We start from the raw sequence: 17,503 nt of genomic DNA on the forward strand, positions 1-17,503 counted from the left end.
ATAGAACAAGTTATTTTAAAAATAGATTAAAAGTGTCATTATATGTGCCTGTTAATTTTTAAAAGCAAGTCTAAAAAATTCTTACTGAAAATCAGCACATAATTATATATATTATATATATGGATAAGTAAAGGCTCCTGAGTATGCTTCTATTTATCATAATTTACTGAAACTGTATTCATAAACTAAAATGTATGTCATATAAGGAACTGCTTCGGGCTAGAGGTCGGTCTTCTACTGAGAAGTTTGGATGTCATTGTGCCACATAACTCCAGCAGTTCTGACACATACACAGAAAGAAAACCTGCCGGCAGGAAAGACTTGTGTTCAGTGTTGTTTGGGTCTCCTGTGGTTTTCAACTGCTGTTGGCCGTACCTTTCATTACAATTATTTCTTAGATTATCTTTCTCGTAATATTTAGTTGGTTGTGGATGGTATTCTTTATTCAATGATGTGTGCCAATTCTTTTATCAGTAACATTTTAGGCTTTACCCTTCTAATAACTTTAGTTGGGATCATGTGCACATTGTGGTTTAGAAATGTATCTTTCAGAAGTCCATTAGTTATACAGTCTCACCTCATTGTCATTGCTAATTTGTTTTAATAAACTAAGATGGAAATGACTAAGTAGTGATTTGCCTAGACTGAGGTTAAAAAAAAATTTTAAGAACTATTGATTTAAGACAAAACAGAGAGGGTTTGGGGTGGGAAAGGATATGGGATTATAAGGAAGCAGGAGCCAAAGATATAAGCTCTAAAATCACAGCTGGACATAAAACTTTTTAAAGGCACTCTGTTAGTTACCTATTGCTTCATAACAAATTACTACAAAATTCAGTGGTGACTTGAGTCCTCTAGGGTTTTTGGACTGAGGGCCTTGGTTTCTTGCCAGATGTTGGCTGGAATCTGACTTCAGATCCTTGCCAAATGGGCTTCTCCATTCTGCAACATGGCACCGTGCATGATCAGAGAAAGTATATGAAAAGAGAGTAAGAGAGGAGTTCAGACTTTCCCTCTAAAGATTCAATAACTTAGTCTGCTGAAATACACTGACAATAGACATATTAACAGGAGAAAAAGGCTACATATTTACTGTGCACACATGTGCATAGAAGCCACACAAAATATGAGACTGAAAGAAAGGTCAAATACTTGAAGCTTAATTATTCTCCTCATAGAGGAGAGGAAAGTGGGAGACACAGGCAATTTTAGAAGAATAAGTGATTTTTTTGAGGAGATGAATTGGCCTGAAGAACAAAGGGTGGCCTGGGACAACATTTCCCTGGGCTCTGGGTGCGGTGTCAACTCTGGTCTTTCCTCCTGCAGGATGCGCCGATTTCCCCTGGTTAATGAGATATCTGAGAAAGGAATTAATTGAATACCTTCTGGAGGACAGCATCTTTAGGTAGACAGGGGATCTTTAGAGAAAGCTCTTTCTTCTATTTGCTACTCACTGGGTGCTCTTAGTTTAAAGTCTGAAGTGGCGTATTTTGGGGTATCATTTTCTAAGCCACAGTGAGAGAGAGAGAGAGAGGGCAAAAACATGAAGGTCACAATCTTTTATAAACTGATCTTGGAAGTGGCATCCTACCACTTTGTAACATTCTGTTCATCGAAGGTAAATCGCCAGGTCTAGTTCATGCTCAAGGGGAGGGGATATACAAAGGGAAATAAATAACAGAAGGGAGTGACCACTGGAGAACAGAACAAGGGTCTATCACAGGCACTGTCATGTCATTCTTGTTAATCTATTTCTTAACCAGGTCATAGGAGAGTGTTTGTCACATTACAGCATTCAATACATACTTGCAGAATTTTAATTTGTCAAAAATCTCTATGTCGTAAGGTAGTAATTTAGAATGCTCCAATTTTCCAAAATAATTTCCTAAGTCATGGTGCATCCCAATGTAAAAAACATGCAAATATAATTCAGGTTATATTATGACTAGCTAAGTGAACTATTTATATGTGTTTTCCAGCTCACATATGGAAGTGAATATTCGGGTTCTAGCCATTTACATATCCCCCCCACCTCACCCCATGGAGATTTGAAACCCTGTATTCTAACTTAGATCTGATAGCAAGTTCTATATTAGAATGTACCTACTATATCCCTTTTCTTTTCAAATGAAATTTTAAAAATTCTATTTTTATTTGACAAGCAATCGTATATATTATATATTTACTGGGTACAATGTACACCTGTTAGAAAAGCTGTTATCTGAAAGATGAAAGATAAATATTGGTAAGGGTGTTGAGAGAAGGGAACCCTTGTATATTTTGTTGGGGCTCAGAAACTGATACCCTGAAATATGTCACTGAAGCAGTGTCCTTCGTCTGGGGTAATACCCGAGGTTCGTTGCCTCGTGCCAAGGAAATCAAGGACATGGACACACAAGGACTGAGTTTAAGAACAGAGGTTTAATAGGCAAAGGAGAATCGCTCCCTTGTGCAGAGGGAGGGGTTCCGAGCGTATCTCCCAGGGTGCGACGAGATGCGGTTGGTTTTATAGGTGAGTTTGAGGATGCGGTGTCTGATTCCCACAGGGTTTAGAGGATTGGTTGGGGCAGGTGTGTCATTTACACAGAGCGTGAAGAAGGTGGCCACCCCATCCCAACCTTTTATTATGCGGATGAGTTCTGTACCTGGTCGGCACGATGTTGCCTGCTTTTTTACTGCACCTGTGGCGGAAGAAAAATAAGAAGAAGAAGAAGAAGAAGATGGAGCCTCCGTGTTGAATAGACTTGGCTTCCAGGTATCCCTTTCTATTGGCACAGCTGCGGCATTCACCCGTGCAAGCTTCCGGCTTGCTTCTCTATGTCTGCAGTTCGATTTTACAAACTGCTCTTTTTTTTTTTTTTTTTTTTGAGACAAAGTCTCGCTCTGTCGCCCAGGCTGGAGTGCATGAACTCGACTCACTGCAAGCTCCGCCTCCTGGGTTCCCGCCATTCTCCTGCCTCAGCCTCCCGAGTAGCTGGGACTACAGGCACCTGCCACTGCGCCAGGCTAATTTTTTTTTGTATTTTTAGTACAGACGGGGTTTCACCGTGTTAGCCAGAATGGTCTCGATCTCCTGACCTCGTGATCCACCCACCTCGGCCTCCCAAAGTGGTGGGATTACAGGCGTGAGCCACCGCCCCCGGCTGCAGGCTGCTCTTTGTTAGAAATTATTTGGGGCTGTTTTTTGTTAAAAGGGAAGCCTCGCTGAGGACTTGTTTACCCTCACTATCTGCCTAAATAATTTCTAGCTCCTATAGCAGCACTTGGACATGCTGAACTGAAGAGGAAGCCTCAAGATCTCTCTGACCTTCCTTCCTCCAAACCCCCATCTCTCAATCCTCTGTGTCTCTTGAAGCACAGGATGAAGTTGTTCTCCAAAGTTTCTTACCTGCCTAAAGTCCGGACCTACCAAAGAAGAAAACCATTACCTCTGGCCCCTTCCCTGAATTTTCATGAGCTCAAATGATATCGCAGAAAGGAAGACTGAAGTTGGACAACAAACCTGGGCAAACTTTCGTCAAAAACCATCGTCCCCTTGTGAGCCGAAAAGACTTAGTCCCAGGCTATTGTATGTTCTTTAAGGTTATTGAATCCGCCTAAAAATTATCTATACTTCCCCATCTCCCTTTCCCCTAAGAAACGGAGTATATAAGCATTGGTATACCATAGCGGTGTTAGGCAATTACTCTGTGATTCTCCTCAGGGTACGCTAATAAATTTGTGTACCTTTTCTCCAATTAATCTGCTTTTTGTGAGTCGATTTTTCAGTGAAACATCAGAGGCAAAGGGGACACTTTCCCTTGGCCCCTACAACTTGGTAGAAATGTAAATTAATACAGCCATTATGGAAACAGTATATCCTTTTTCTTTAAAACACAACTGCTGCTACCCTGTCATCGAATTTATTTCTCTTCATCATATTTAAAGACTTTTTGGAGAGTTAGGTAACACACACTGTGGTATGTGCTCTTCTTTTGACATACGTGTCAAGTCACACTTGAAAATATAGTTTTCAGTTCTTTCTAGGGTAGAGGATTTAGGGGGAATACACACACACACACACACACATTCAATTTAGAATTTGAAATTGCTTTGCTATTTTCTACATTTACCAGACCATTTTAGTTCTCTTAATCCGACACATGGGAATACTTCACCATGGCTAACACTTTCTTGTTTTTATCGGCTACGATAAAGAGCACAGGGCAAAATCCAAGGCAGAAATGAATAATTAGCACAAAAATGGGAACTGATAGATATTGTTTTATTTTACTTTTCTTACATTTATGAATGTAAATGCAGACCCCAGAAACATATAAACAAATATCAGAATATACATATCCTCCTTCAAAATTTGAGAAGAGTAAAAATGATTTTACTCCTTTTTCTAAAAATACGTTCTAGGCTGCCTATGGTGGAACCTGCTGAAAAGCATGTTTCTCAACTGAGAGAGAGAGAGAGAGAAGAAACATATTATAATATCCTGAAGACTTAGGGTTAAATAAATGATATCACTAAACACAAACGGATTTACTGAGTACTATACAAACCCCAAAGAGCACATTACAAGTTGAAGAGGGTACAGTATCAATTATATCATTATCTCACCCTACTCTCTGGGTGAATAGTCTGAAAGCCTAAAATTACAGTTGATGTTAGATTTCTTGGCTTCATTTGCAAATTGGAGTCATTTTCCCCCTTTTTGTTGAATGCCATAAGCACATGTTTTATTGTTGAAGAGTACCAGTCCTTATAGTTTGTTATGATGTTTTTCTTCTTTTTGTCCTACATGTCAAAGGACCTTTAAAAAAAATGGATTGTGGAAAATTGGTGTAACATTGTATTTCTGAATGATTTGCAATGGTATTAAGTACTACTTGTGCTTAGGCTTTTTGGCATACCATTTTTTAGGAGAGCAGATCTGGAGAAGGCCCTTCAACTGGCCAGCTGTGCCATTTTGGAACAGATTGAGGGCCTGCAAAAACACCATTTGTTGCCAGTACCGGATATTGTAGGGGTGCTCATCACCCTGTTACCATATTATTGCACTTCTTAACATTGCATAAATAGGCAGCTGTTCTGTATTTAGAATATAAATGAGTCACCAGCTTGCTCTCCCTGGAGGATTTACCTGCAAGAGGGAACCATGGTGTTAACCCCTTCTCTTCAGTTGCATGAATGTCACATTTAAATGCACACTTTCCTCAGCCCACTCAGAAGCAAATCCTTATGCATATAAATCACACCTTTCTTGCCAGTTAGACAAGGGGGCCAAAAATATGCAGTTCACAGTGCTAAAATGGAACACATTTCTTTAGCAGTGAAATCAGTAAATTAATCAGCTTATAAACTGAGAGTGAACAATTTGTGCTGAATTATTTCTTACTGCTCCTTCAATAAGAGACAAGGTGCTCTAATCTCATAAAGGGCCATGACTTCATTAAGATGGAAAACCATGTTAAAGGGTGTGTTGCAAAAGACGAGAAAAGAAAAACGCTGAAGTCACTGAGTTGACTCTCTGGAGCTCTTTTAAGGACAGGGATTTTTATTTATTTGGAGAATGACAATTAACCTACAGACTTGGCACAACAAAGAAGCAGAGTGCTGAAGTGGGTCTCATTATAGGACACGGAAGGCAGTTGGTTTGACCTAATCCCCAGTCGCGGCACATGATTTACATAACAGGCTACCACAAGCTGCCTAATGTTGATTTCAAACAGCTTGATGTGTGCATGTGTCTGTGGGTGTGTGTGCGTGTGTGTGTGTGTAGGTTCATTTTACCTCAAGGTACTTTGGAACCAAACATGTCGGTGTTGGAATGTCCAAGAACAGAAATAGTGAAGCCAGTCAGGAAAAGCAGAGGCAGTTGCAGTATATGGTACATTTGCTGATCTCAACTACTTTTTTGAATGTTTACCCTAAAATTAATGTAGCTCTGATTTACCACCTAAACGCAGTCCGATAGGGCTGAGCCATCTCTCCAGGCTTTTCATCTTGTCAGGAGCAGAGAAGCACAAGTAGATAGATAGGTGACATTTGGAGAGGCAGGCATGCCAGATTTTCGGTGGTTACAGCAAAGGTCCAACCTGCTGTTCTCCTTAATGAAAGGAGGGAAATTTCAGACAGGCAAAACTGCTATAAGGGATATCTCTGCCCTGAATGTCACGCTGCCCAGATGTCACTCGGCAGGTGGAGTTGCAGAATGAAAATGTAGCCCTGCGTATGTGGGTGCTAGTGTGCTGCAAGGGTGAACTATGAATCTGTCTTCTGAAGTGTAATGAAAACAGTGTGGATCTTGTCTATGTTTGTGTCATGAGAAAGGACTTTCTCAAAGAATTCTCACCCCACTTTCCCTCACAGATCATTAGGCTTGCAGGCTCACAAACCACATGCATATATATATATGCGCGCACACACACACACACATATATGAGTTTCTATATAGAAAATAGAATTATACTAATGAAGAGTTCTGCACCTTGTTTTTTTAATTAATCACAGAACTGTATATGAATATTTCTCATTTTTTTGACTGATTTCATTTTTAAAGTTGAATTTTTCACCAAAGGTGCATGGTAATTTAGTCAGCCATTCTCCTGTTGATGATCATTTATGTTGGCTCCAGAATATTTTAAGGTGGATGTAGCTATGTTCTCAGTAAAAATCCAGGCAATTTTTACTAGAACAAGGTAAACAAGACTTGAAGTTACCTTGTACAACAAAAAGCCTAAGTTACTGTCGTTGAGTTTTCTTTTCCTGTAATTATTTTTCCTCAGTGTTACGAGATGACTTCCGACAAAACCCCACAGATGTTGTAGTGGCAGCTGGAGAGCCTGCAATCCTGGAGTGCCAGCCTCCCCGGGGACACCCAGAACCCACCATCTACTGGAAAAAAGACAAAGTTCGAATTGATGACAAGGAAGAAAGAATAAGTGTGAGTTAAATTAAAATCATGGCCCAGAGAGATTGAATTTTCAGTCTCAAAATACAAAATAGATGTATTTTATTCTTTAACATTATTAATACAATTGTATTTGAATGTTAATTACAATTTATACTGCCTTGAAAAGATTTAAAAACATTTGGATGAGACTACAAGAGACAAAAATTATGTAAATCAAGTGTACATGAAATATTAATAATTGCACCAATCTGAATTATATCTTTACAGTGCAATATTGATATTTTAGCTCTTTTTTTTTTTTTTTGAGACAGAGTCTTGCTCTGTCACCCAGGCTGGAGTGCGATCCTGCTCACCGCAACCTCTGCCTCCTGGTTTCAAGTGATTCTTCTGCCTTAGCTTCCCAAGTAGCTGGGACTACAGGCGTGCGCCACCACGCCCAGCTATTTTTTGTATTTTTTGTAGAGATGGGGTTTCACCATGTTGGCCAGGATGGTCTCCATCTCTTGACCTCGTGATCCACCCACCTCAGCCTCCCAAAGTGCTTGGATTACAGGCGTGAGCCACCACACCCAGCTGATGTTTTAGCTCTTTTATAAAATCTCCAGAAGCTTCTGTTGATCATGCAGTACATGAGTGTTAAAGTATAAATGATAGCCATAAACCACATTAACTACATCTAATTTTGCACCATTTTCAAAAATTAAAAGAGAAAGTAATTTAAGGTGATGAATATCTCAAATGCTTTTTCCAGTTTTTCCAATTGAATAATATTTATAACAGTAAAATTTTATACATGAATTGATTTAAACGGAAATTGAATAGATATGAAATAAAATGGAAATCAAAACAGCTGACTGATTCTGCATGCAGAAAAATAACTGTTTTCAAAGGAAACTTATAATCAGATTCATCAGTTGATTAAAATTTAAAATGAAACACACAGAAACAGGCAAATGGCATGTAATCATTTTATTTCTTCAGAGGATCCATGCAACATTTGTATGTGAAGTTTTTAAGTGAGAACCAACCCACAGAAATAGTATGTAATTGCTTAACTTTCTGATATTATTCAGTACTATAATTTTTATATTCGATACAACTGAGAGTGAATACATTTAAGATAATTTCTCATTTGACTGAATAAATGTGCCATTTTAATAAAAAAACTATAAAGTATTGGTATCTATTATCTTAAAAATATGTTTATTACAAATGAGAATTTTTCCTCTGTGCACAGTGAGATTACAACATAAAACAGAACTAGATAGGCTGTGGAAGGGATGACAATGTATATTCATGCGTTTCTGGTATAGAGGCAAAGATATTTTTTCCCTTCACCCTCTAAAGGTTTAAGTCTTTTAGTCTGCTGAAATAAACTGGCAATAGACAGTTTAATGGAAGGAAGAGCATACAAATGTATTTATATGTAAGTGCAAGGGAATCACACAAAGTATAAAACTCAAAGAAGGGCTAGATGGTTGAAGCTTAATTACCCTCTTCATAGGATAGAGGGAAGTGGGAATAGTAGGCGATTTTACAGGAAGATTAAATGATTTTCAGAGAAGATGAGTGAGACCAACAAATAGACAAAGTTCCTCTGGCCTCTGGGAGAGGTAGTGACAAGTTCTGGGAAGGTGAGGGGCAGAACTGCACTGCAAGCAAAGGTTGTCTTATTATGTACAGTCTCAGATAACAACCCCAAGAAGAATAGTCAAACAGTCTGTCCAGTAGGCATGGTAATGACCTTTAGTTTCTTCTTTGGTGATTAATCTTTGCAGGTTACTGAGATTTCAGACAGGGGATTTAAGGCAATTGTGTTTCTTTTGGAAGAACTTTTCTCAGTCAGATAAGGAAACTTCAGAGAGCTTCCCTCTCTGTTCTTGGGGCAAGGGGAGGGGAGAAACAAAGGAATGTCAGATAGACATTGATGTTAAGGAAGTTTCTAATGACTTACAATTTCCTTTAGTTCCAAGTGCTCAGAAAGCCAAAGCACCACATTTTGGGATATCGTTTTCTGAGCCCCAACACTAGTCTCACTATTAACACTGTGAGATCTACGTTACCAAAGAGAGTTTTGTTCTCAGTGGTCTTGCTTGGGTACCAAATTTATGAAAATGTACTCCTGATGATGGAGTAAAATCATTGTTTATGGATTGGTAGTTTATGTTTATAGCATTTAGCTCTTGCCTATTTAAAGGTGTGCTGGCAGCTGAATAATCCAGGATGACCTTACCCACAAGTCTGGCAATTGGTTGACTCTCAGCTGGGTATCTTCGTTCCCCTCCTTATGATCTCTAATTTTCCAGCAGGCTAGTTCAGTCGGTTCCCATGTTGGTCTCAGTTCCAACTCAACAAGAGAAGGCAAGACACAATGTACAAGAACCTTTCTTCCAGTGAAGTATTTGCTGTAGTTCCATTGGTCAAATCAAGTCATATTACCTAGCTCTCAGCTTCAAGGGGAAGGAGAAATGGCCTTCATAGCCATTTTTATAAGCTCCTATTTTATTCTACCAGACAGAATTGAGAACAGGTTAATGGTCTTTTTCACCTATGTAAAAAAAGTTGAAAATTCCTTTCTAGAACATGACAAGTTGTAAATCTTGAAACATCTCTGATAAGAGCCAACGTACATGAGTTGTGTTTGCCTGTGAAATTAAAAAATAATGGAGAAAACCAACATGTTCTTATCTTGTATTTCTTCAAGAACACTCAATCATTGTAAAGCTAATATTGAATTAAATGAGTACCAAAAAAAAAAAAAAACTGGAAAAGAAACTATGAGTTATAGATTTACTGAAAGCCTAACTCTGCTTTAATGTCCTCCTTAGCAAATACATATTTTAATATTATTGCATTTGTTTTTATCAGCCAATAAATGCTTCTCATTTAAGAAATCTTGAAGGGGAACCTATTAGATGGTAATGGTTTATACTAATACATATTACCATTTTATAAACTGTGTTTGTTTTTATCCCACCTGCCATTTTCTCCAAGAATTATCTCTTAAATACAATTAAGATGAAACAAAGATGATTAATATTAACAGTTGAAATGTGAATTCTAGGGAGGCAAAGATTTTTACCGTTTGATTTACCACTGTCTCTTAAGTGTCCAGAATATGCCTAGTCAGTATGGATATATATACTTTCTGAATCCCTCTGATTCAGCAGGATTTTATTAGATTATTTAAAATGAATATCTAGTATTTCTTTCTGATGACAAATGACAATAGCAATTTATTCAAATGAATTTCAGTGTGAAGACTAACTACTGGGATTTAGGGAGGTCAGTCACAAGACTCAAAATGCGATCAGGAAAGAGAGGACAGCTGCCTTAAAAAATATTTTCTATGAAGAAAGTATGGAAACTTACATTGAGGGTGAATTTAAGAAAAGAAAACATACCTGCAAATGCCAAAATAATGGGAGAGTTTTTTCCTTTGGGAAACAAATATGCTCAAATACTCAAAACTATTTATTAATGACCTTTATTTTCTATTCTGTTCCTTTTTCTTCCCTTCTCTTTTCTTTTTGTTTGATTTTAACAGATCCGTGGTGGAAAACTGATGATCTCCAATACCAGGAAAAGTGATGCAGGGATGTATACTTGTGTTGGTACCAATATGGTGGGAGAAAGGGACAGTGACCCAGCAGAGCTGACTGTCTTTGGTAAAACTTTCTTCTAAATTATAAATTTTTATTTTTATCAATTTTTCTTTGCTTTTAAGTATTACTAACATTAAAAACTGGGCCATATAAGGACAGTTACTCATGACTCATGGTAAGCAGTGACAAATTAGAATTATCTTGTTTTCTGTCTTTCTAATGAAAGCTTCGATGTAAAGAAAAAATTATTTGAAACTTTAATTAACTTACATTGTTCATGTATTTGTAAGATTTTGCAGTTCATCAAAATGTAACGTTCTTTCTCAAAGTCTATTTGAGATATTACATCTATCTAAAGTTTATCACTCATTCAACTCTCATGCATTTATCAGGTAGCTATTATGTGCAAGATACAGGGTAAGGATTTTTAAAAATTAGAGAGTATAGTATAAAAAAACTTGTTTTCCAGTTCTTAGAAATTCAAACTGAAGTATTTATAATTTCAACTCTTGAGAAATATACTATGTATGCACACATATAAATTCAAAATCAGAAAAAGGACCCCTAAAATGAGATATTTTGTTATGATATTCATGTTCCTTCAACTTTAAGAACCAAGGCTCTCCTTAGCTGGGTAAATGCAATTAATAGGTTAAAAACTGACTAGAACCATATCATATAAATGGTGGATAAAGTATCGGAAAGGAGAAAACTGGGGACAAATAAAGATGGCTGAGGAAACAAATGTAAGGAAAATACTGCAGGGCAACTGTGGAAGATTGAAAGAGAGAGAAAATGACAAAAAATTGGAAAAAATAGATATGCTAAAGATACTCAAAAATGAAACACTCTTTTAGAATACATTGAAGTTCTATTTAAATCTCTGTATAGACATACACATTTATAGACCCACACATGCACACACATACATGTACACATATGTATGTATATATATGTACATGTGTATATATACAATCTTCATTAAACATTTTACTATTGCAGATATTATGTGATTTTTTTTTAGGAGCAAAAATATTATTGTGATTTTCAAATTATTTTTCAGTAGCGGTAAAATAATCCTCTACTTCTGTGCATGATTTAAAATCCCTATTTCTGGTCATTTCTTCAGGACACACCCAAGTGTGGCACCAAAGCCCTGCATAGGTCCCCAGAGAAACATATTTTGCTGGCTTGGGAGATGCCATCCCAAGGTGTAATGGGAGTGCCACTATAGAAGAGCTGTATTATGATTTCCACTATATTTCAAGAGTTAAGATTGTGCTTTGTGCATGTGTACCAGAATGCAGGCCTCTCCTTTCAATCATTCTGAGCACCAGGTAATCTCTGGTAACACTCCCTGTGGCTACTAAGCAGCTTGAAGTCCCAAATGACAAAGCTAGGAGAAATCCCATAATTCGTTAAAGGAATTGAATAGAAAAAATAGAATTGTTCAAAGTATGCATGTAAATTTCTATCCTGCAGAGCTCAGACAAGTGTCAGTTTGCCCCTACATTTCATGCAGTCCTCTATAAGAGTCTCAAGATGTGCTCCACTCTGTAATGAATAAAACACAGTTTTGCCTGGTAAGAAATGATATTAGTGGTCACTGAACGTTAGCATTGAAAGCCCACAAGTATAGCTCTTCTATTTAAAGAAACACTCATTGCTATTTTTCTGTAACTACCACAAACTCTGGAATAGAAAGAAAAAAAAAGCTGTATTACTGCAGTATAGACTGCCTTCAGAAGGAAATTGAAAGGGTTTAATGTCATTACAGAAGCAATTAGACTTACCACTAATGAGACATCCTTATGAAATATTTACTCTACTTTCCCTAAAGAAATGATGAGAACTACTGGGGATTCCTAAACATGTCAAGAGTTATGTGGGAACTTCTAAATTATTTTGAAAATAGCTATTATCCAAATAGATTGAATTTGTCTAGAGGCAGTTCCCCTGGCAGAATTGATTTAGCAAACGGAGAATGTTTATTAGATGGTGTAAGCTAGTCAGAACTGACCTGAGGGGTTATAAGTACAAGATTAAGTTGAAGGAAAAACTAACTTTCCATTATTGGTAAGAAAACAACATCCAAATCCAAAAGAAAAACAAAAAAACCAAAGTGATGGTCCAAATCAAGGATGTGACAAGTATTGCCCAAGAAACCCCTTCTGTATCTTGGCTCCCTATTCTTAGAGAACATAAAAGAAAAAAAAACAGTGTACTATTAATAGGGAGGTCTTCTTTATTTTATGCTGGTGCTCCTACATCTAATACACATTTTCCAATACAACTCTTTATATTTTAGCATTGTTACATATTATCGTTTTTGACCAAATATTTATATAAGTAAAACTGATTATACTTCATACTCTACCTCCCTCAATTTTATTTTCATGGAGCAGCAATTTCACTTTTAAAGGTCTAGCTACTATAACCACTCTGTAGCTACAGAAGGTTTTTAAAGGTCCTTTGCAGTTCAATCTTTATCTTAAGATATGTTTTACAGAACAAGTTACATTTTGTTGTTCAAAAAATAAGTATATATATTATTATTATAAATATAATGTAAATATATTATATTTTATTGATACCTATTATTATTATAAATATAATAAAAATATATAATAAAGTCACATTTAATTGTTCAAGAAATATAAGTCACTTGTAAATGTCAAGAAAAACAATGAAAGGAATAAAGGGTTTTTTCCAGTATAATAGCTGTCTACTTTCCGAGACATATTGCTAGGAAAAAGAATTTTCTGAATTCTTCAAGTATTTTGATTCTAGTGGGCTTGTACTTTGAAGTTGTATAGTTTAAAATTTCAGCATTATATATTTTAAATGTGCCATTTGATCATATCAAAGATATGATCGGTGTAACCTAACTTTAAAAAGTTCCTGTGCCATACTCCATGAATCACATATTGTGGTTGATCTTCTAATAGTTTTTGGTCATGAAATAACATCCTAATTAACTGGGCATTATCAAATCTAAAAATTAGAAGTAGGTATCATAGTCTACAGTAGCACTGAAATCTGTGGCCCAATCTATACACCTTCCTGAAGTATAGTCCCTAGAAGTTTACATATGTTAAGCTCTGAAGATCCTGGATGGCAGAGAAAGTAGAGTTGAAGTAAATAATACAATTTCTAATTATGAGTAGATTTCAGAAAACTGCTGTCCAAAATTTGGGTTTTAAAAATGACATGTGGATTTCAAAAATGATTTTTAAGTGTTTATGAATGCAATACATGAAAACTTATTTTATGTGTAACATTTGTAAAATATAATAAGTATTACAAAACTTAGAATGAAATACAGGAATCTCTTGCCCCAACACAAACACACACACACACACACACACACACACACACACACACACACATATTTCTCATCATTTTACATTCTGTTTTATCTAATTATTCTGGGATTTGTTTCCATATTTCTGAATATGTGCTTAATCTGCTATTTATTGATGTATCAATTTCATACATTATTTGACTTCCTATTATAGAAGATGACGATTTGGCCCACTTATAGCTCCTTCCCCACCTTCTCACCTCCACTTTTCCTTCTTTTTCTCTTTTTAGTCTATGAACTTTCAAAACATTGGTTATATTAATATTCAGAATTTGAGTTATTATAGTCATGTCAATATTATTGACTGTGAGTTGAATGTTATAGTATTATGACCATATTTCTTTTCTGGTACTATTTTTGTTCTTCTTTGAATTAATAATAAACCCATTTTCCCATTTACTTATGCTTCCTATACCTGTCATGAATTCTTGAAATCTCTAACAGAAACTATAAAATCTTCTATAATCATTTTTTTAGACTTTAGCTATTAAGTCCCCTTCACTACAGTCTTCCTTGAGGCTGCCTGATCTGACTTGGTTAGACATTCCTTAGGTCAACACCGTAAACCTAATTCTGCTTTTGTCTTCCTTGTCTGGAATGCTGGATCTGCTGTTTTCTGCATCCTATGTTTGTTTCTTTCTTGGTTAACCCCTCTTTTCAGAAGGGGTTCTCAGCTTCTTTCTGCTTGGCTGAAGCTTGGAGCACATTCCCAACCAAAATGCCTTCATTCTCTCCAGACCTTAGAGTTCTAGTTTAGAATTATAATTTAGTTAGGGAATTTGACTGAAATAATATTTTTGCTCAGAGTATTACAGTTGTGACTCTAACATCATTTAGCATCTCATGATGCTCTTGAGAAGTCTACTGTGATTCTGATTCCTGTATCCTGTATCTTTGTATGTGATCAGTTTTCTTTTTCTTTTTCTTTTCTTCCCAAATGTTTGGTGGTCTCTTTACCCCAGTTTTCTGAAATGGTTCAATACATTACCTTAGTTTGACACTCTTTTCTTTTCTGTGCTGTAAGTTGATGAGCAGTCTCAATCTGAAAACTCTCAACCAAAACAATTCAATGAAATGTTTAATTTTTTTTGATTTTTCTTTGTCAAACATGTTTTCATCAATTAGATTTTAAACCTCCTTGGTTTTTCTTTTCTCTAATTCCTCCTTACTTATAGCATCCTGTTCTTGTTTCATGGGTATTATGACTTCTCTTGTAGCAGAGAGTGTTGTTTTTGTAATTTGAATTTTGTTTTATTTTTTTTACCAACTTTTATTAAGTCCCCAGGTCCATGTGCAGGATGTGTAGGTTTGTTACCTAGGTAAACTTATGCCATGGTGGTTTGCTGCACAGATTAACCTATCACCTAGGTATTAGGTCCCACATCCATTAGCTATTCTTTCTGATGCTCTCCCTCACCATGCCCTTTTGACAGGCTCCAGTGTGTGTTGTTCCCCTGATGTGTTCATATGTTACCATTGTTCTGCTCCCACTTATAAGTAAGAACACGCAGTGTTTGGTTTTCTGTTTCTGCAGTAGTTTGCTAAGGATAATGGCTTCCAGCTCCATCTGTGTCCCTGCAAAGGATATGATCTGATTCCTTTTTATGACTGCATAGTATTCCATGGTGTATTTGTACCACATTTTCTTTATTCAGTCCATGATGGGCATTTGGGTTGATTCCATGTCTTTGCTATTGTGAATAGTGCTACAATGAACATACGTGTGCATATATATCTATAATAGAATGATTTATATTCCTTTGGGTATCTACCCCGTAATAGTAATGGTATTTCTGGTTCTAGATCCTTGAGGAATCGCCACACTGTCTTCCACAACAGTTGAACTAATTTACATTCCCACCAACTGTGTAAAAGCATTCCTATTTCTCTGCGACCTCACCAGCATCTGTTGTTACTTGACTTTTCAATAATTGCCATTCTGACTGGCATGAGATGGTATCTCACTGTGGTTTTGATTTGCATTTCTCTAATAATCAGTGATGTTGAACTTTTTTTCATATGTTTGTTAGCCACAGGAATGTCTTCTTTTGAGAAGTGTCTGTTCAGGCTCTTTGCCCACTTTTTAATGGCGGTTGTTTGTTTTTTCTTGTAAATTTGTTTAAGTTCCTTGTACATCTGGATATTAGACCTTTGTCAGATGCTTAGATGGCAAATATTTTCTCCCATTGTGTAGGTTGTCCGTTCACTCTGATAGTTTCTTTTGCTGTATCACAGAATTTTAATAACACTTTTTTTTAAGTAAAATTATCTTGTGATGCTTCTCTGCCTTTATTTCCTCTTAGTTTCTCTTCCCCACCATCCCCCACCACCATGGCTCCATACCACATTGTTCTTTGTCTTTTCGCTGGAAGCTTTTTTCAAATGGCACATGATCTATTGTTGTTAATTCATATTTAGTTGTTATTCTCCAAAAAGATTACTGGAAACTCTGTGCCAACTGATTATTTTCACAGTACGATGTTCAGATTGAGAACTAACCATTTTGGGGAAGATGAGGACAGAGATTGGGGTTGATGATACTGGTTTTCAGTCTTTGAATGGGAGATAATAGTTGATAGCATGAGAGTAGTTGAGGTATTCAGAGATAATGCTATGAGAGAAGATCCTTAGGACCCACACCTTAAGAAGTATCTGTATTTTATTAGTAGCATGTGGTATAAGAACATGAGGTGTTATTAAGATTGTTGTCGGCAATATAATCCTTTCTTGAGTATATTTATTGAGCATCTGCTATGTCCCATGCCCTGTTTAAGTGCTTAAATACTAATGGTGGAATGAATAGGCAGAGCCCCTGCTCTCACCTGGACTCTTATATCATGTTATCAGCAATAACATGAAATTTTGCCTCTAATATGTGGTGAGAGAGGCATTTTTTTCCTCTGAGAACGTTTATCTATATTTGTCTTTACTTCATAGGATGAATTTTCTCAGGCAAGGAAAGTTCTAGCCAAAAAGAAACTAATGCAGTCGGGATTTATTTAATCACATTCAGACAGCCTGATCATTATCATTCAGTCTTTTTCTGGAAGGGCATGATAATTCACATTCAATGACTATCAAACCCATCCTCACCTCATACATGCCCAGTTAAATAAAAGGAGACCTACCAGGGCCATCTGACTTCCAATTTAATTGACACTACAGGGTGGCAGGTCTTTCTGGGTGAGCTGAAGTCAAGATAAGGTTTACAAGCAGTGGTTAACTCTAATGTCCTTTTGTTACATAGCTTTGGTCTTACAGGACTTAAAGAACTCTACCTATGTAATTATTGCCATAACACTAATTTTATAATGTTAAGCGAAGTTTATTTTTAAAATTTTATGGTCATTTGAGAAATAGCTGTTACAACACAGTGATTGACAATTTTAAAGCCATTTTCAATGACTGAATACAGTTAAAAAGAGAAATTTGTTTGCTGGGCACTTAATTTTTTCATGTAACTAAGGAACTTAAGAGATACTATGCAACCACATTTCAGATTTATGGTATTTTGTGTTAAATTGCATATTTGCTTTCTGAATATTTTTGACATAACTACAAGAGACTTGGCATTTGATTTTATTATAGCTGCATATAAAGTTGGATTTTTCCAAAACGCCAGTTTGGAAC

At 36.4% G+C, this 17,503-nt stretch overlaps 1 protein-coding gene across 31 annotated transcripts in view; it reads left to right on the forward strand.

The window, feature by feature from the left end:
* Positions 1 to 17,503, forward strand: part of ROBO2 (roundabout guidance receptor 2) — a 1,748,609-nt gene that overhangs the window by 1,569,546 nt on the left and 161,560 nt on the right. For all 31 annotated transcript variants that reach the window (XM_063602831.1, XM_063602841.1, XM_063602842.1 and 28 more), the window contains 2 exons: positions 6,777 to 6,934; positions 10,452 to 10,572. In XM_063602831.1, coding sequence (XP_063458901.1) covers positions 6,777 to 6,934; positions 10,452 to 10,572 — 279 coding nt within the window. The remainder of the gene's footprint in view (positions 1 to 6,776; positions 6,935 to 10,451; positions 10,573 to 17,503) is intronic.

This window comes from Pan paniscus, chromosome 2 (genome assembly GCF_029289425.2).
Source record: "Pan paniscus chromosome 2, NHGRI_mPanPan1-v2.0_pri, whole genome shotgun sequence".
Lineage (NCBI taxonomy): Eukaryota > Metazoa > Chordata > Mammalia > Primates > Hominidae > Pan > Pan paniscus.